The sequence below is a fragment of the Sinocyclocheilus rhinocerous genome, unplaced genomic scaffold, assembly GCF_001515625.1.
Source record: "Sinocyclocheilus rhinocerous isolate Xijiao unplaced genomic scaffold, SAMN03320098_v1.1 scaffold603, whole genome shotgun sequence".
NCBI lineage: Eukaryota > Metazoa > Chordata > Actinopteri > Cypriniformes > Cyprinidae > Sinocyclocheilus > Sinocyclocheilus rhinocerous.
The window spans coordinates 1,395,097-1,416,472 of NW_015656630.1; the positions used below are offsets into that span (position 1 = coordinate 1,395,097).

The following is a 21,376-nucleotide window of genomic DNA, read 5'->3' on the forward strand; positions in this document are numbered from 1 at the left end:
TCATGCCATCTTAAATTTATTTCCCCCGATCCTCAGCCAGACGATCTGACCTGTTCCTGGTGTTGTGTGCGCAGCTCCTCCACCTCTGATTGGTGCTCTGCTCTGAGATGGTCTCGGTCTGAAGCGTGCCGTAATCTCAGGTTCTCCTCTACGGTAGTGAGTTCAGACTCCTGCTGGACCTGTAACTCTCTCAGCTCCCTCTCAAAACACTCCTCCAGCTCTCTCTTCTCCTTCTGGAGACGCTCCCAGCGAGCTGCGTTAAAGGCTAGGCGATTTGAGAAACAGAGTATATGGATTTAAATAACGCAAACCTGCTTTTATCTTAGTAGTTTATGGGCACACATGAACCTCTTTGAACTCACCCACTTCATGTTGAATCCGACTGAGTTCCTGGGACAACTCTCTCTCCTTCTCCTCTGCACTTTCACTCTGAAATATACACGCGCAAAAAAATCACTCACAATTTAAAAAAATACTTAGATCCACTACTAACATCTCTCTCTCTCTGTCTCTACACACACACACACACACACACACACTTTATGGTGGGGATTTTTCATTCCATTTTGAATTGTATATTTATTTCGTAATGACACCACTACTAACAATCAAATGCAATATTAAAAATAGAAATAGACAATTTTTTATATCATGGTAGGGATTTTCCATTGAATTTTATATCTATTTCCTAATTGCAACCCCTTTGTTGCATTGAATTTTGATTATTTATGAATTATTTATTTCATAATTATTTCATAATTTTACAGATTATCATTATGTATATTTATTAAGCTGCTGTTTATTTCAGTCCTCCTGGCTTGCTTCTAAAATAAAATGATTTGGGGTTTTACCATTTTTGTAGGGACATTTGGTCCAAACAATATCAGGATAAACAACAAAAAAACATTTAGAAATTTATATTATGCCCAATTACTTCATGGTTTACGTGGTTTTACTAGTTAACAATTCTATAGTCAGTCACAACCATAAACAGTGAACCAATTTATCCTCACTCAAAAAAGTACTTGCTTTTTCAGTGCATACTTATTTTTGTAGTAACTAGTGTGGACTAGTAGTACTGCATACTGCATTTAGTATTACTTTCATGGCCTAAATAACATCAAATTATGAAAACATAGACATCTCTGTAAATGTAAGATGTAAGATGAAAAACAAAACAAAAAATGATGATGCAATGCTGCAGAAACATTATCACTTTTGTGTGCACAGAAAATGTACAGTATACAGTACCACCCTGATTATGAAAAGCACTTAGAAATAACACATGCACTATAGAAACTGATGAAATGTGGCTTGCTTCATGTTGGAGTCGGCAGGTGTGGGAGAAGTTGGCAGGTTACTGACATACCGCTTCTGTCTGTAAATGCTTTTACTGCTAAACAGTGAACAGGAGTGGATGTGGAGGAGAGGAATGCAATTAATATTAATGTAGTATGTGTGGGCATTAAGCTGGAACGTTGAGGAGAATAGGTTTTTAGATTTGGATGTACTGTATATTGTAAGCCATTGTGTTTCTGACCTCCACTGACCTCTTTAAATTTGTCTTGAGTTAGTATGCAAAGGCATTTCAGAAACAACTGTGCCTCTTTAAAGAGGTCATATGATGCGATTTCAATTTTTCCTTTCTCTTTGGAGTGTTACAAGCTCTTGGTGCATATCTTAAAGCCACTAATGGACAGCAGGGGGCACTGCACTTCTAAAAATGTAGCAGATACAATAACAGATGCTTTTATCCAAAGCGAATTACAAATATGGACAGCAACATTTGTGATTTATCCTAAGGAGACAGCGATATGCTTGAGATTCTGTGTGCAAACACTGACTCAACGGTCTGCTCTTGCACACAGTTACCTCGTCCTTACATTCATGACAGATTAGATAAAGGCTGTTATTTGTGTTTCGTTTTTGTTTTTTGTTGTTGTTTGTTCAGTTTCTAGCGGTTGAGGTACACTGTATGTGTCAGTTCAAGGAGGCAGTATGTCAGTAAACGGTAGTGAATGCCTTGTGGTTGAGGCTTTGGCACGGTAACACAAACATCTCATGTAGTGGTGACATGTGAAGGCCGTAAAATCACTGTGCCCTTGAGCAAATTATTTGATCGCAGGGTTTGTACCAGAAGGGATGTGGATGTAGTTAGTGTACTGTGAATCATGTTGGATAGAACGTACTGTATCAGTTGAAAAACTACAAATTTAGAAAAAAAGCATCTTTAGGATGATTAATTCTCAAAAATAATATAAAAGAAAATAATTGTTTTATTTGATACTTTATTTCATAGTTTTGATGACGTTTTTATGACTTTACTATGAATAATAAAATTAACAAAATAAAATATATATTTATTTCATAGTCTTGATGACTTTATTATGATTCCAAAATGTGTAAAGTAGTAATAAAGAATAAGCATGCACGTATAATAATATAATATAATATAATACATTTTTATGACTTTATGAACAGTGAAAATAATAAAATAGAATAAAATAAAATAACTGTTTTATTTCAGTTGTGATGATTTTTTATAATTCTAAAATGTGTAAAGTAAGAATAACAAATAAGTATGTGTTTCAATATATAATATAATATAATATAATATAATATAATGTGTTTATGACTTTGAATAATAAAATAAAATAGTTGTTTTATTTTACTGTTGTGATGATTTTTTCCTAAAATGTATAAAGTAATAATAATGAAAAAGTATGTTAATAAATAATATAATATTATATTATAAATGTTTTTATGACTTTGAATAATAAAATACAATAGTTGTTTTATTTCATAGTTTTGATGATTTTTTAAGATTCTAAAATGTGTAAAGTAATAATAATAATGAATGCGTATGTTTGGCCAAATACATTTTTAGCTGACTGTAATCTTAAAAAAAATACCTTGAAGGCGAAGTGCTGAGTGCAGACCACAAAGACCTCCAGACTCATGCTGGTTTTCTTTAGTTCTGTCTGAAGAGTCTGTAGTTGCCTGGCCTGTTCTTCACAGCGACCCTGCAAGAGCTGAATCTCTTCATTCCTCTCTATTTCCTCTCGCTCTTTTTCTTTCTTCTGCTCTTCTTCTTTTTGCTTCTCTGGGCCCGGAGAGCCAGTACGAGGCAAAATCTGCATGCTTGAGCCTCGGACCGCCACTGTTGCCCTCTGTTGCCTCTGAAGGACTAAAGAGGGAAACACGAGAGAAAAAGCACTAAAAAAATCAATTTCATTAAACTCATCTCAGAACGGCCCTGTGTGAATAAAATGGCCTTCAGAATGCTAAGACACCCCAGGGAGTCCTGCACGCTTAACAACCATGAAACAATTTACATAAAGCTTTACTATAATTTCTATACATAACTGGATTACTTGAATCCTCTATAAGTAAAGCAAAGGGACTATTCAAAGACTAGACTGTTTTTATTGTAATGTAAAATGAGGTATGTGACCCAAAGCTAATGCAACAGTGGCTAAACAAACCATAACAAATCTTATAGTTCAAATAAAATAATGGAAGAATTGTTACACTATTTACTTCAAATTCACAATGCATGGATTACAAAGGATGTATAGATTAGATACACCAAGACAGTTGAGGCCCTCATGGAAGTTACACTATCAGTTATCATGCTATATAGATAAAAAGTCAAGGATTTTACATTAATGAAATATAAACGCAAGACGTGTATCTTAATGTGCTTCAAGATGAGCAAGCAACCCAAAACACTCATGCTAATGCTAATAGCTGCTAATGTTTTGTTCTTACTGCAGCTGTGTGTTAGCATTCATTTCATGATGAATTTGATAAGCACATTGGGCCAGATGGAATGACAGGATGATTTACAGCTATCATTACTGTAGAAACTAATCTTCAGAAGAATGACTGAATGATTCAGAGCTGCTAATTGCTATGATGGAGTCATTGTTGTCCTCGGTGTTGAGTGTGAAAGCAATTTGTTGTAAATGGCAAGCAACAAATTTTTTTCAGTGGCCTTTACTGACGTATTAGGTATTGAATTAACCTCTGTATACATCTTTGCAAGCTATAGCTTTCCTATGTACAGTGGAGATAGCATACTGTATAGGAATGTGGAGATACACTAGCATTCAAAGGTTTGAATTAACCTTGATTAACAAAACAGCTCCTGTACTAAACCTACATTAATTTAAATGAACTTTTTATTAGTGCTGTCAAAATTAGCGCGTTAATGCAGCTGATTAATTTCTCCAGTTTAACGGTGTTAAAAATATTTAACGCAGGGGCGGAGCTAGGGTTGGACATCCCACTCACAACTGCTGCTTTTGTCTCTTTTTTATTGACAAGAATTGCGTAGAATATCTTTATGATCACATCAAACATTTCACATCAACTTTTCATTCAGATTTTTCAGACGCGCACTCCACTTTGCCTCAGCGACAGGCGCTAGTCTGCTAGTCAAGCGCGGAAACAGTACAGGTGACGAGGAGCATCAGTAGAACAACAGTGAACTGCGGTCAGATGAGATTTTGTCATGCCATATGTCAGTAAAAACGGATTTTCCTGTCCTGTCAGCCGGTACATTGAGCTCATAGCACGTGCTCTTCAATTGCACGCACAAATATGGCGGCACGGCGCGCGCTGTAGCCTGTATCATTTCATATTAAAGCGCATATGAAACTACGAGCATGCGTGTCAAATCCGTATCACATTCAGCAGCTCTTAAAGTAATAGCAGCCAAATAACCTAATAACCCTGCTGCTGTGATGTCTGTTAATTAAAGAACAAAAGAAAAAAGAGGAAATCAATAACTGTTGTAGCTTTAAGGATTCATCTATATTTAATATAGAATTTATTGTTTGATAACTTTATTCAATTTCTGTATATTTCCTACTTGCAGAAGGGCACGGGTAAATATGACATTTATTATAATGGGTTTATGTGAAGATTGTTTTAAGTTCAATTCAATTTTTTAAAATTTTTTTTTTTAGTCTAATACATTTTAAAATTGATATCTCTCAATTATACTGTAATGTTGAATGGCTAGAGTCAATGGGTAAATATTCAGAAAAAAAACAATGTCCTAGAGACATCAGTAGTATTGGTATCAGTGATACTCGCCTTCAGTCATACAAAACGATTAAACATATTAAAAATATACTGTCTTTATGTTGTTTCTACATTAACTTAAAGAATGAATGTGAAATTATTGCAGTATTTTTAAAAAACTTTAGTGTTACGTGGGATTAATTAGTTATTTTTTTAATTGATTGACAGCACTAATTTTTATTCATCACACTGACTCAAGACAATCCAGTCCACCACACACATACACATACACAAACCAACCACCAGCCTTCTAGAGTGGCTTAATCTTTAGCCTGAGAATCAGTCTCTATGACAACAAAGAGAAAATTTGCTTTTTCAGGAAGCAAGGTGGGCGAAACTGATGTTAGGTAGTCGATTCCCTGCTCATCAGAAATACAACGACAACAAGAGGGCAAGATGCATTCTGAAGCCTCCTAGCACTGTATGTTTACATTTTTCTAGACACCCAACATTTTCTTTTAATGTCCTTCAGGAGAATTCAAGCTTTAATGAGGGTGTCTGACCCCCTAAAACCCATAATTTGCACCCTAGGGCGGTAGATTGGGCAACTGAATACTAAGTATTATTTCAATTAATTCAACATGACAACTGAACTTGGCCCTAGTGGCCACGCTGATTACGTCTTATAAGAAGTTCTCACTCATTCTATGTTTGTGTGTGTGTATGGAGAGAAAAATAAAGTGGGTTACAGTGGAGATATGAGCTTCAGATGAGATTTATCCAACAGTGTGACATCATCTAATGGAGAGCAGCAGGGGACAGCTATGAAAGAAAAGCAATATCTTGGGTTGATCTTTGTTCTGGTTGGTTACCTGGAGACTGCGGTTTAGGAGACACTACAGCGAGTCTCTTAGGGGAGGAGAGAGATGAACAGGTGCCGTCAGAACTCTTCTGGAATTCCTTACGGGATGCTATGGATAAAGAAAAGACATCGGTACAAGAGTTAAGGGCAGTGCTCAGGAGGTTACCTGAATTAAAGGATATTCGCTCAGGGAACACATACAGGGCACAGGAGTGCAAATCCATGAATGCGTTACCAACAGTAACCACCACCCCCTTTTCCGTCTCTTTTCGTATCGCTTTCCTCTTCCACGGAGTCATAATATGGTCTCAGCGGTCCGTGGATCAATTCCAATAAGAGGCAGCCAACCACAAAATAACACAGCTGCTAGGGTCCGCTTGCCACACGGGCTGGACGATATGACATTCTGAGAGGCTGCAGGCATCCGTGGACCAGAGCATACAGCATAAATATATTAAAAAAAAAAAAAAATAATAAAAAGAAATAACTTCCATCTCACAAATCTCAGATCTGTTGTCAGAGCAGGACAATAGAAAAGAGAATAGTTCTAGAAATAACCCTGATGTACATAATAATATAAAATGGAGAAATATTACTATATTTACACTGTAAATTACATTTTTTAACTTAATTTGAAAAAATCTTGCAAAATTATTGCCTCAGAAAAATCTAGTTAATGTTACTTGGTATATTCAATAGTTCATAAATTGGCTTCTTAGTAAACTTGAATATATTGCACAACCTTAACTAGATTTTTCTGAGGCAATAATTTTGCAAGATTTTTTCAAGTAATGTTAACATTGAAATTTAATATAATAAATAAATTGTAATATATGCACATGCTCTCTCTCTCTCTCTCTCTCTATATATATATATAATACATATATATTTCTATTCATCAATGAATCCTGAAAAAAATATCATTTTTGATCAGTGTTTTTTTAATATATAATTTAATTTAATCTTAATTTAATTCTCAGTATCTCCCCTATAAGACCCCATTGTTAAAGCATACCTTATTAAATTATTCAAGCACAGGGGCTTATGGGTATTCCCACTTTATGATCACTTAATGTAGCCTGATCTGGTTATTTATTTTATTTTTACAGTAATTTGTTGAGTTATGACAGAAAGTGCACTAACAGACACAGCTTTTACAATACAAGTATAAATATTGTATATATCCTCATAACAAATTAATTACTATATTATTATTTTACCGTCTCTGTAATATCACCCGAACAGATATGAAGACACAGACGCTGCCTATGGGATTACAGGAAATGATTGAAGATGCTGCTGGGATTGGAGCTTGTTTCAAATCTCCCATCTCACAACAGAAGGGGGTGCGTATGTTTTTGGGGTTGCTGCTTTTGGCTTACTTTCACCCAACAGAGCACACACACAAACATCACATTGCAACAGGGGTCCCAGGGCACCTAATTACTGCCAGCTCATTTCGACATGTAGCAGAGAGCCACAGACACCCCTCTAGAATCCCAATGGACTCCCTCCTCCCTAGGACCCCACTGCCCCCCCCATGCTGAGACAGCACCTACGGCATCAAACACCGGTGCATCATGGGTGGGTGCACGCATGTGAAGATGTTTGACTCAAGTATGGCGGTCTAAAGCCACTGTGTTATAAATTCTGTTTCCTTAGATCCATGTGAGTAATTCGACAGCTGGACAGGGTCTCTGAACTGTTTTTCAACAGCAGGGTCTCATGAATTTTGTCATTGTGCTAACCCTAGATCGGTAGTCCGTGATGGGCCAGCTACCCCTGGCAGCCGTTTTGTCCCTCCAGGGTACTGGAGATTTTGTCAGGATGACAAAGAGGGGAGCAGCAAGCAAAGATATAAACTCTCAGAGCTGTGGTTAAGGATCAGCAAATGTGGCATTGAAAATGGGACAGAACAGATAACAACACTAGAGAGGGGGACAGGTTGAAAAAAAGAGAAGGATGAGGAGGAAAGAAGATAAACAGGGCATCTTAATAGCCTCATTATCGTTTAGGCAGGGGGAAAATGATTGGTTAAATGGGCACAGACGAGCTCTGATTGGACAGGCTCTTCTGTAATGTCACCAACATGCACAATGGTTCATCACTTGCTTTAATCGGATGATTGCTTCTTAATGATCGGCCTAACTGAGCTGAGATAAATAAGCGATTTTAAGCAAGTGTATGAAATTCAGCTAGTATGCACTGTAATGAGTATTTACTACAAGAATTATGCTTTAAACAAGATAAATTCCACCAGAATGCACTACAGCTAGAGTGATCTTTAACCTACAACAATCATGTTTAAACAAATACACTACAAAAGGTTTGCACTACTAGAAGTATTTTTTTCAACTAGTATGCATTACACAAATACGTAGCTAGCATACACCATAAGAATGAGCTAGATTACATTACACGTCTCTCCAGTAAGCATGCACTACAATATGTATCCACCCCAAGTGTGCACTATAAAACATTTGGACTTCAGCTAGTATGTAATTCAATAATAATGCACAATGAGTATGAAATTGAACTAGCATTAGCATATTCATTCAGCATGTACTTCTATGAGTATGTGCTACAAGAAGTATGCTTTAAACAAGTCCAGCAGAAAACACTTCAACTACTGTGATCTTCAACCAGTATTACAACATGCATGTGTTTCAACAAGTACATACTATAAAAGGTATACACTACTATAAGTATGCACTTCAAATAGTATGCACTATAAAAAAGTATGTGCTTCAATAAGTGTGCACAGCACACAAAGTAGACAAGCCTCTTTCCCAGTGCTGGTCTTAAGATGAATGACATGGTCCATGGTCTGGATGGCCTACTTCCTGAGAAAGGGTGTTTCTTCTCAAGGCAAAGTCTACATTTCAGTCTTGACTAAACATAGGCTACAACGTTCCCCCAACAGGACTGTCCCATTATTCACACATGCAGAGGAGATTAATGACTCGGTAGAGGACATGGACAGGGAGGTAGTGCTGTTTACTTATGCCTGACAAGTACGCTCTCAGCTGTGTGTCGGTGCATCAGTGGAGGTCTGCCTTCAAACTGGAGCCGCTGTCTGAGAATTCATGATGACATTTGACAGGTCACTTCTGGCACTAGAGAAAGCATGCAACCTCTGTATTTCGGTGCACTAATTGTAGTGCATTCTGTTGGAATGAATCATGTTTAGAGCATACTTCTTGTAGTGCATACTCACTGAAATGCATGCTAGCAGAATTTCATATCCATTATAGCGCATTCTTGAACTACATACTGGCATACTAAGTCCATACGTGTGCATACTTATCAGAAAGCACCGTATATATATATATATATATATATATAAATAATAGTGTACACTAGCTGAAGTACATATTTGTGTAATGCATACTAGCTGAAACAAATACTTTCTAGCATTGCAAACCTCTTGAAACACAAGCTTCTTGTAGTACTGGTTGAAGATCACATTGTATTCTAATGCAGTTAGTTTTGCTTAGGGCATACTTCTTGTAGTGCATACTTGTTGAAGTGCACATTGGCTGGAAATATGAAGGTTTGGTCCACTTACCCACGGGGGAGCTTCGAGGAGGGGGCAGCAGGGAGCGGCGTGTGGGTGCAGGGGGGTTGGGGGGTTGAGGGGTGCTACGGCACGGTGCTCTGGATCCATCTCCAGGAGGTGACGTGGTGACACGGTGAAGCGGTGGCGGCTCATCACTTACACTGTTGGGACCTGAAAATAATCAAAAAAGAACCAAACTTGATTACCAAAAATACAGCACATCCACACAAATCAATGTAATTTCGCTTTGAAAATCTCTGAAAGTGGACTTTTATGTTCGTCCGTTGAATTGCATTTAATTCATTACGCATTACACAGTAGTCTAGACACTGAATACTGCAGGTCATTGTCTAGTTCCCTGATTTACTGTGAATGCTAAATCAGACTGCGCTCATCAGGTTTCTATCTGAGTACATTATTCATCATCTGTGGTGGATGAGAATTCATCTAACTGCTCATTAACCCCACAACTGAACCCAGACCAGCCGTTCTTCCCACTCAGTCTTGATCAATAACCGCAGCCCGGCTCGATAAGACCAAACTCTGCAATAAAATGAGAATTTCTTGCCATGTAAAAGAAAAAAACCCAAGATATAGCATCTATTCAACGAGCCATAACCGATTTCACAAATCACACAGGTACTTTTATATAACGGGTCCTTTGAAAGACACTTTCCTCTCTACTTTAGCTTACTTTCAGACTGTAAGGCGACACCATTCTCGGGAGCCTGTATAGAACGCTGCTCTGCCGCTGTTATCGCTCTGATTTATGAAGTGCTGAGAGAGGATTCCACGAACAGAAAAGAGCAGACAGATGCAGAAATGCTGACAGTACACTGTCATAAGTGCTTTTAAATACCATATTTTATAACTCCCATGTAACCTAAGGAGACATTTGGAGACAGCAGACAACAACTGCCATTAATTCAAAGAGATTTTGTTAGCATGAAATATATAGCCTTTCCAAGGGCATTAAACACAGCTACACTAACAGAATCACTTATTCTCATTTGTGGTAAGACTATAATGTGGTAAATGCAGTTTGAGGGTGATCTGATAAGGGTAAAGATCTGGGATGAAGTTTTGGCTGCAGAGATGGAGCTTCGGAAACAGTAGGAAGTGCTATGCAGCCCTCCAGCTCTCGCAGCAGGAGATGTTAAGGTGCAGAGCAGCTGAGAGATGCGCTTGATTGGCTGCTGGGAAATAAACCTCACTGCTCATTGGTGGATTCTTTTCCAAATCTCTGTGAGAACCAGTTAACTGCCTGCATTGTGAGGAACTGGGTTAGTAGCACAGAGACTCAATCCTTAAGATTTTTTCCAGTTTCATCAGCACTCCGGATTTACATAATCACCCAAATGATGGGAGCATAACACTTGTGTGGGTTGGATCACATTGCGCACCTAAAATATCTACAGTTAAAAGTCTGTAGAAAGCGTCACATTCTATGTATCACTTTAATGAACAAGATATAAAATTTGGTTTTAAATTTAGTAATAAACATTTATTAATTAATTAAAATAAATATGAAAAAACAATAAAAACTTAAAAATATATTTATCTAAATATATTTATATTAAACGTTGCAACTCTATTACAAAATTTGGAAAAATTATGCGATTTTGTTATTTTTCAGAAATGAGCATTAAATAAACATTATATTTAAATTAAATAACATTGCTTGCATACAAAAATAAATAAATAACTAAATAAAATTAATAAAAGTAAATAATTAAATTTAAAAAAAAATAACAGGTTGCAAGGTTTAGCCTAAAATAATAGTTTATATGTCCTATAAATTACAAATAAAATAAAATAAAATACATTAAAATCTCTCAATAACTTTGGTAACATGTCTGAGTTTGATAAATGCAGTAAACAGTAAAACAAAAGTTTTATTTAAATTTAGAAATATATTCTCTGAATGTTTAAAATTCTGTCTGTGACATATATAACTGGCATATATAACATTGTAGTGACACAGCATTACAGGATTTACATTCTGATTTACGACGTTAAGGGATTTAGCTTATGTCTCTCTCTCTCTAGTTCACTGAACATTTCCATTCACACATGCGAAAGACTTTTTGCATACTGCACCCAACTATTATCTGCAGGTGTGCTTATATCATTATGCATTTCTAGTTTTGACTAATATGTTTTTAATTAAGGGAAATCTCAAATGAATTTGATTTAAATGTTTGTTTACTTTAGCAAAAATACAATTGGCCAGTAAACACTGGCAAACATGGAATAAATGGACTAAGATCACATTAGTTTTTCTTAAAAAAAGAAATACAAGCTTTATAAAATAAAAAGCCAAACACACTGTACACACACAGATTTAAGGCCCAGGAAATACAGTGAAGCCATTCACACATGCTGAATTTAAAATGCTGCTGACATTTGGATCATAATGAAGACAAATTCTCGGGCAACATGAGTAATAAAAAAATACAATTCAGTTTGAGCTGAATAATTGATCATACAATGCACCAGAAGAGAATGCAAAAATAATAGAAGACTAATTTAATGCAGTGCTGGTGTGGAAAAAATTAGCTTGTGAGGCAGGCAGAACCAAACAATCAGCACTTCTTCTTTGGTCTTCTGGACAGTAGAGACATATGTAATGTGACAGGACAAGAAAGCAAAGAAAGTATTTTAGAAGAGATGGAGGAAAACATTATGTCGGTAAGGAGGAGAGGATAGGAATGCACTCCACGTTGGGCGCCACTATTAGAGAAATAAATGATAGGCTGGGGAGGAGATAAAAGAAGGGCTAGTTGTTTAAATCACTGCTGACAAGACCACTAGAGAGAAAAGGAGAGAGAGACAGAAATAGAAGTGAAAATAGAAAGCAAAGGGATGCAAGGAGAATGACAATATCTGGGAGGCAGGAGCTCACCTCAAGCATAAGGATTGGAATGGCTTATAAAATGACAGAGGAAATGTTATGGGAGCAGATGTTATTCCAGCACAGAAGGTTATTTCCCATCTAGCAACATTTAGATGGCACAGAGAGAGAATCAGAATGAAAAATCAGGCCCGGTGAACACAGCAGTGACCCATTAAGTGATGGAGCTTGCAATGCATTATTAAGCACAGAGCATCAGATGTGCTCCTGAGGATGTCGGGAAGTAAACATTATGCAAATCCAACTCACAGCGACACGTCAGGACAGCTGCCACTTCAGTAATAATACCATAAGGACCTGAGAAATACTGACTCACTGCACAGCACTGCTTGCACAAAGTGGACAGATGGACCAAAAAAACAAAAAAAACAAATAACTATTTTTTGAATAGTGTGCACTAAAACATTTAGAAATTATGCAATGTGGACTAGGTAGTGTACTATACCTACAGTAGTAGAGTACTAGCACAAAAAGTAGTGTGCAGTAGGACATTAGGTTGTGTGCACTGTATTGTAATATGGTGTGAGTGTACAAAGTATTGTGTACTAAAACACTAGCATATTAAGTAGTGTGCTATACATAGCACAGCACTAGTACAAAAGTAGTGTGCAGCAGGGCATTAGGTAGTGTGCACTAGATAATTAAAAAGAGTAAGAAATCACAAACTTACGTGCAGTATGCACTAGATAGTGTGATACAAAACTAGTACATTACAGTACTAGTTTTGTAGTAAAGTACTGAAGTAAGTATTGAACACGAAAACTCTATACAAAACTCTAATAGTATAGTGTGCACTAGTAGCGTACTGTTCACAAACTTGTTTCCATTACAAAAGTACCATTATGATGTAGTGTGCACTAGATAGTGAGTGGACAGATGGACCAAAACAAAACAAAAAAACAAATAACTATTTTTTGAATAGTGTGCACTAAAACATTTAGAAATTATGCAATGTGGACTAGGTAGTGTACTATACCTACAGTAGTAGAGTACTAGCACAAAAAGTAGTGTGCAGTAGGACATTAGGTTGTGTGCACTGTATTGTAATATGGTGTGAGTGTACAAAGTATTGTGTACTAAAACACTAGCATATTAAGTAGTGTGCTATACATAGCACAGCACTAGTACAAAAGTAGTGTGCAGCAGGGCATTAGGTAGTGTGCACTAGATAATTAAAAAGAGTAAGAAATCAAAAACTTACGTGCAGTATGCACTAGATAGTGTGATACAAAACTAGTACATTACAGTACTAGTTTTGTAGTAAAGTACTGAAGTAAGTATTGAACACGAAAACTCTATACAAAACTCTAATAGTATAGTGTGCACTAGTAGCGTACTGTTCACAAACTTGTTTCCATTACAAAAGTACCATTATGATGTAGTGTGCACTAGATAGTGTACTACAAGTACCAGTACACTAGGTGGTGCACACAGGAAATTGCATAATCTGCACTAAGTACTGTAGTACAGTGTGAATGCACTAACTATTGTGCACTAAAACAAGAATATTAGGTAGTGTGCTCTATGTAATACAATACTAATACACAAAATGTAGTGTGCACTAGGTATTATAGTGTGCACTAGGTAGCATAGTGTTCACAAACTTGTTTGCATTAAAAAAGGACCATTATGATGTAGTGTGCACTAGATAGTATACTACAAGTACCAGTACACTGTGTGGTGTGCACACAGGAAATTACATAATGTGCACTAATTATTGTAGAACATTGTGAATACACAAAGTATTGTGCACTAAAACACAAGCATATTAGGTAGTGTGCTCTATGTAATACAGTACTAATACACAAAATGTAGTGTGCACTAGGTGGCATAGTGTGCACTGGGTAGCGTAATGTTCACAAACTTGTATGCATTAAAAAGTACCATTATTACTAGATAGTGTACTACACGTACTAGTAAACTGGGTAGTGTGCACACAAGAAATTACATGATGTGCATATAAAGTACTGTAGTACAGTGCGAATGCACAAAGTATTGTGCACTAAAACACAAGCATATTGGGTAGTGTGCTCTACGTAATACAGTATTAATTCACAAAATGTAGTGTGCACTAGGTAGTGTAGTGTTCACAAGGCATAAGAAGACAATGTAATGTGCACTTAGTAGTGTAGTATGGTGTAAGTGCACAAAGTATTGTGCACTAAAACACAAGCATATTAGGTAGTGTGCTCTATGTAATACAGTACTAATACACAAAATGTAGTGCGCACTAGGTAGCGTAATGTTCACAAAGTTGTTTGCATTAAAAAGTACCATTATTATGTAGTGTGTACTAGATAGTGTACTACATGTACTAGTAAACTGGGTAGTGTGCACACAAGAAATTACATGATGTGCATATAAAGTACTGTAGTACAGTGCGAATGCACAAAGTATTGTGCACTAAAACACAAGCATATTGGGTAGTGTGCTCTACGTAATACAGTACTAATACACGTACTAGTAAACTGGGTAGTGTGCACACAAGAAATTACATGATGTGCATATAAAGTACTGTAGTACAGTGCGAATGCACAAAGTATTGTGCACTAAAACACAAGCATATTGGGTAGTGTGCTCTACGTAATACAGTATTAATTCACAAAATGTAGTGTGCACTAGGTAGTGTAGTGTTCACAAGGCATAAGAAGACAATGTAATGTGCACTTAGTAGTGTAGTATGGTGTAAGTGCACAAAGTATTGTGCACTAAAACACAAGCATATTAGGTAGTGTGCTCTATGTAATACAGTACTAATACACAAAATGTAGTGTGCACTAGGTGGCATAGTGTGCACTGGGTAGCGTAATGTTCACAAACTTGTATGCATTAAAAAGTACCATTATTACTAGATAGTGTACTACACGTACTAGTAAACTGGGTAGTGTGCACACAAGAAATTACATGATGTGCATATAAAGTACTGTAGTACAGTGCGAATGCACAAAGTATTGTGCACTAAAACACAAGCATATTGGGTAGTGTGCTCTACGTAATACAGTATTAATTCACAAAATGTAGTGTGCACTAGGTAGTGTAGTGTTCACAAGGCATAAGAAGACAATGTAATGTGCACTTAGTAGTGTAGTATGGTGTAAGTGCACAAAGTATTGTGCACTAAAACACAAGCATATTAGGTAGTGTGCTCTATGTAATACAGTACTAATACACAAAATGTAGTGTGCACTAGGTGGCATAGTGTGCACTGGGTAGCGTAATGTTCACAAACTTGTATGCATTAAAAAGTACCATTATTACTAGATAGTGTACTACACGTACTAGTAAACTGGGTAGTGTGCACACAAGAAATTACATGATGTGCATATAAAGTACTGTAGTACAGTGCGAATGCACAAAGTATTGTGCACTAAAACACAAGCATATTGGGTAGTGTGCTCTACGTAATACAGTATTAATTCACAAAATGTAGTGTGCACTAGGTAGTGTAGTGTTCACAAGGCATAAGAAGACAATGTAATGTGCACTTAGTAGTGTAGTATGGTGTAAGTGCACAAAGTATTGTGCACTAAAACACAAGCATATTAGGTAGTGTGCTCTATGTAATACAGTACTAATACACAAAATGTAGTGTGCACTAGGTGGCATAGTGTGCACTGGGTAGCGTAATGTTCACAAACTTGTATGCATTAAAAAGTACCATTATTACTAGATAGTGTACTACACGTACTAGTAAACTGGGTAGTGTGCACACAAGAAATTACATGATGTGCATATAAAGTACTGTAGTACAGTGCGAATGCACAAAGTATTGTGCACTAAAACACAAGCATATTGGGTAGTGTGCTCTACGTAATACAGTATTAATTCACAAAATGTAGTGTGCACTAGGTAGTGTAGTGTTCACAAGGCATAAGAAGACAATGTAATGTGCACTTAGTAGTGTAGTATGGTGTAAGTGCACAAAGTATTGTGCACTAAAACACAAGCATATTAGGTAGTGTGCTCTATGTAATACAGTACTAATACACAAAATGTAGTGTGCACTAGGTGGCATAGTGTGCACTGGGTAGCGTAATGTTCACAAACTTGTATGCATTAAAAAGTACCATTATTACTAGATAGTGTACTACACGTACTAGTAAACTGGGTAGTGTGCACACAAGAAATTACATGATGTGCATATAAAGTACTGTAGTACAGTGCGAATGCACAAAGTATTGTGCACTAAAACACAAGCATATTGGGTAGTGTGCTCTACGTAATACAGTATTAATTCACAAAATGTAGTGTGCACTAGGTAGTGTAGTGTTCACAAGGCATAAGAAGACAATGTAATGTGCACTTAGTAGTGTAGTATGGTGTGAGTGCACAAAGTATTGTGCACTAAAACACAAGCATATTAGGTAGTGTGCTCTATGTAATACAGTACTAATACACAAAATGTAGTGCGCACTAGGTAGCGTAATGTTCACAAAGTTGTTTGCATTAAAAAGTACCATTATTATGTAGTGTGTACTAGATAGTGTACTACATGTACTAGTAAACTGGGTAGTGTGCACACAAGAAATTACATGATGTGCTTATATAAATCTCTTTTTTGGCTCATTTCATCCGTAAAAGAAATTAATTTTGTACAGAGGTGGCACAGGTACATTTTCAGACGTTTAATGAGGCTCAGAGGTGGCATGAGTGCAATTAAATTCATATATTTATGTGGAGATTAATGTTTTAAATATAAAATTTTGAATACAGAAATATTACAAATTAATTAATTAATGAAATTATACGCTAAAAATGAAACTAAATCATGACTCACTAGATTTGTTCAAAAACGCACCTTCATTGAATGAATGAAACTCAGCTGTGTTTGCTTTTAGAGATGCAAAGTGGCTGAGCTGTTACTATATTTGGAACTATTTCCGACTGTGAATGATGCGAGCGGCGTCACTATGTTGTCACTGAGAAGCTGCAGCCGTGGCCGGGAATGATTTTTGGTGTGCCGGCATAACAACAACAATGCGCTACATGTTTCTTTTCCCCTATTTTTTTTTTCCCCAATTGACGGAAATCAGTCGTAGCGATGGAAAACTTTAATCCCTGCATAAACAAAATTTATTTCAAATTTAATTCAAGCACTTTCAAGGACCTATGTTTGTTTTCAAGTACTTTCCAGGCTTTGAATCCATATGTCTGAAATTCAAGTACTTTCAAGTACTTTCAAGAAGCGTGGGAACCCTGTATAAAGTACTGTAGTACAGTGCGAATGCACAAACTATTGTGCACTAAAACACAAGCATATTGGGTAGTGTGCTCTACGTAATACAGTAGTAATTCATAAAATGTAGTGTGCACTAGGTAGTGTAGTGTTCACAAGGCATAACAAGACAATGTAATGTGCACTAAGTAGTGTAGTACGGTGTGAGTGCACAAAGTATTGTGCACTAAAACACAAGCATATTAAGTAGTGTGCTCTATGTAGTAGAGTACTAGTTAAAAAAGTAGCATGCAGTAGGACATCAGGTAGTGTGCACTAGGTAGTGCAGTACTAAATCACAAAGTGGTGTGCACTAATATGCTAATATGCCACATTACGCAGAGTGCATTAGAAAGTGTAGTACAAAACTATTACACATGGTAGTGTGCACTAGAACATTAGGACACTATTGTGCACTAGGCAGTGTGTTCTATATAGTACAGTACTAGTACAAAAAGTAGTGTGCAATACAACATTAGGTAGGGTGCACGATGTAGCATAATGCAGTATGAAATCACAAAGTGACAATAAAACATCATAGGAAGTGTGCACTAGATGTTGAGTAGTACTAGTAGAACTAGTACACAGGGAAGTTTGCACAAAAATACAGGGACAATAGTATTCAACCTTTTTCAGGACAAAAAAAGTAAATTAAACCATAACTGGTCGACATTTTGATTTCAATAATGGATCCAACAAAGGTCACAAAGACTATCTAACTAGGCAGTGTGCACTATTGTTTGGGTTTTTACTTTATTTTTTTACCACTGATATACTCTGAGAAGATACTTTTTACATACCAGGCTGACCACAATACACACTATTGAAGGTTAATGTATTAAATTAAGAAATAGAGCCAAAATGGAGGTACTGGAATATCAGAAGATACAGCACTAAACAGCCTAGCAGCATTCTGAGAAACACTCTCTCTTGCTCTCTCTCTGGGAGGCTTAAGAGGGATAACGGAAACGGAAGCTAGCTGAAACAGAGAACTGGAGACGGCTTGAGATTCTGCAGAAGAAAAGCCTGCCTGACTCCTCATCCACAGAAAAAATCCCATAAAAGCTTTCAGGGAAATAGACAGAATGGGATTAAGGCGCGAGGTAATCAGAACAACATTATCAGGCTCCTATGAGGTTAGCAAAGAGGAGTGAGAAGGTCAGTGCTAATGCTAATATGCTAATGCAGGTAGGCATACTACCATTCAAAATCATTACCATGTCATATTAATATTTAAGAGTAATACTTAGCAGCTAGTTCTAGGTCACATACATCAAAATCTGACCTATCTGAGCTTTACAAGGCACAACTGCGTAATGTGAAGGCAGGAGGATACAGACAGCCCATTTGGGTAAAAATAGAGAAAAAGTTCATTAGCATCTCTCTGCACAGCAGGATCAACCAGAGCTCAGCGGTTTGGTGAGAGTGTGAGTCAGCAGTACCCAGAGCACAGACTGCCCAATGTGAAATCTGACAGTCAGAGAGATGTGGGATTTAGAAGCACACTCACTAAACATACCAATGAGACAAAGATGCTACAAACCTGTAGTGAAGCAGTGTATAGGACTACTTCAGTGTGTGAGAATGTTCCTGAGTGTGTAAGTGTGCATGTTTGCTGTGGTGTGTTTGTGTGAGGAACCATCTGTTCTCAGCAGTGTGCATGAGTCAGAGATGGGCTGGAGCGATGGCATCTGTGCTCTCACACCTCCCCCTTCTTCACCTCTCCTCACTTCCTACTCTCACTTCTCTTCCATGTGTTTTCCTTTCAGACTACACTGTGCAGTGTGCACTAGATAGTGAGTACAAAGTGGCACAACAGGTAATTGTGTTTTAATTACATACTGTGTAGTATTAAATTATGAGACGTGTATTACGCTTGTCCTAAATAATATGTGAGATTAGAAATAATGTACAGTACATTAAAATTGTATGCAAATGGTGCTTGGATACTGTACTTTTATAGTTTTTCTAAAGTATTGCTTGTTCTAATCTCTAACACTGACCAGTGTTGCTATTCTGAAATTAAATTAAATTAAATTCTAAAATGATTACTAATTAAAAACTAATTAAAATCACTTTCTGTAATCCAAATAAAGCTGAAATAAAATAAAATATAAATATTAGATGAAAATGTTGCCTTTGCAACTAACTGATATAAATGAGTTATTAAATTATTAAAGTTATTAAGTTATTAAAATGACTGAAAATAAATAAAATAGAAAATCAATATTTTAAGTTATATAGACATTTAATAAAAAACTAATAAAAATGACAAAACACAGCAAAATTACTGAAACTTGAAAATATACAAATAAAATCAAATTCAAAATAATAATAAATAATGTAAATAATACTAAAATAACTGTAATATAATTTCATCAAGATACTATTATAGTTTTTATTAACATTGTGAATTAGTTTTCATTTTTATATTTTTCATTTCCATTTTACTTTAATTTGTTTTATTTATTTATGTTTTTTTTTTTTTATTGAGCAGAATGAAACATAGATTAACAGCAACAACTTGACGTAATGACCTACACAACTACTTTCATTACAATTTTAGTTATTTTGATGTATTTTTTTCTTTAAATGCCTATATAGTTTTTCCCCTTCAGTTTTAGTTATTTTAGCCATTTAGTCAAACTAAATGTAAATGAGAAATGTTACCTCGGCAACTAGCTGAAATAAGATAAGTTTAAGCTTTTATTATTTTAAATTATTCTTATTTTATTTTATTTTATTTAACATTTATTTCAAGTAACAATTTTTTTTTTTACAGTTCTAGTTTAAGTTAACTGTAATAACCCTGCATAGTATAAATACACAAATTGAGATGGAGCCAATATTATGTAGTGTGCAAATGGTAACATGCTCTACAAAATGAGCATAGGTACATGTAGCATTCTACAGAATTACTACAATTCATATTCTACCTACAGACTGGAATACAAGGTACTGACCTATCAATTAATATATAATGTAGACCTACTGCACAATTAATATACACAATGCACTGTAGTGTGTATTACAAAACTAGTGTAGCTCACCTGGCAGAGAAGTTCAGCAGTGGGTGACTAGGTAGTGCGTATTACAAACCAATCCAAGTACACTACTGCAGGTAGCACTAGGCATACCACTATAAAAACAGGTATATTCACTACAATACTGATATTCTGCCTCTCATTTTCTCCTATCTATTTTTTGTGTAAGTGGTGCAAGTTCCCAAGTGCAGAACACAATGCTGATCTCAGACAATATTCACACATGTTCTCCTCAGAGATTGTTCTCAGATTAAAACCTGTCCAGGTGGGAGCTAGATGTTTCATAACTCACCTTGAGTACACAGGCGCTTGTATAAGAGGGATCTATGGCACATTAGAACAGACCCTGAACCCTCTCAATGGAAACCAGGGTGGTCTACAAGACCAATATCATTACAGAAAGACCCTTTAGATGTGTAGACACATCTAAGAAGGACGAAATGAAAATCAATAAAAGCAGCATCATCTTGACTGAAGGTCATTGTCTTTGTGTTATAGGAATGTATGTACTGTATATACAGTATCTCACAGAAGTGAGTACACCCCTCACATTTTTGTAAATATTTTATTATATCTTTTCATGTGACAACACTGAAGAAATGACACTTTGCTACAATGTAAAGTAGTGAGTCTACAGCTTGTATAACAGTGTAAATTTGCTGTCCCCTCAAAATAACTCAACACACAGCCATTAATGTCTAAACCACTGGCCACAAAAGTGAGTACACCCCAAAGTGAAAATGTCCAAATT

The 21,376-nt window shown here is 36.2% G+C and overlaps 1 protein-coding gene across 1 annotated transcript in view; it reads right to left on the reverse strand.

The window, feature by feature from the left end:
- LOC107720545 (microtubule-associated tumor suppressor candidate 2-like) overlaps nt 1-21,376 on the reverse strand; it is a 39,878-nt gene that overhangs the window by 3,538 nt on the left and 14,964 nt on the right. Inside the window, exons 4-8 of the mRNA XM_016528279.1 lie at nt 9,462-9,623; nt 5,904-6,002; nt 2,913-3,187; nt 363-429; nt 51-265 (exon numbers count right to left, since the gene is read on the reverse strand). Coding sequence (XP_016383765.1) covers nt 51-265; nt 363-429; nt 2,913-3,187; nt 5,904-6,002; nt 9,462-9,623 — 818 coding nt within the window. The remainder of the gene's footprint in view (nt 1-50; nt 266-362; nt 430-2,912; nt 3,188-5,903; nt 6,003-9,461; nt 9,624-21,376) is intronic.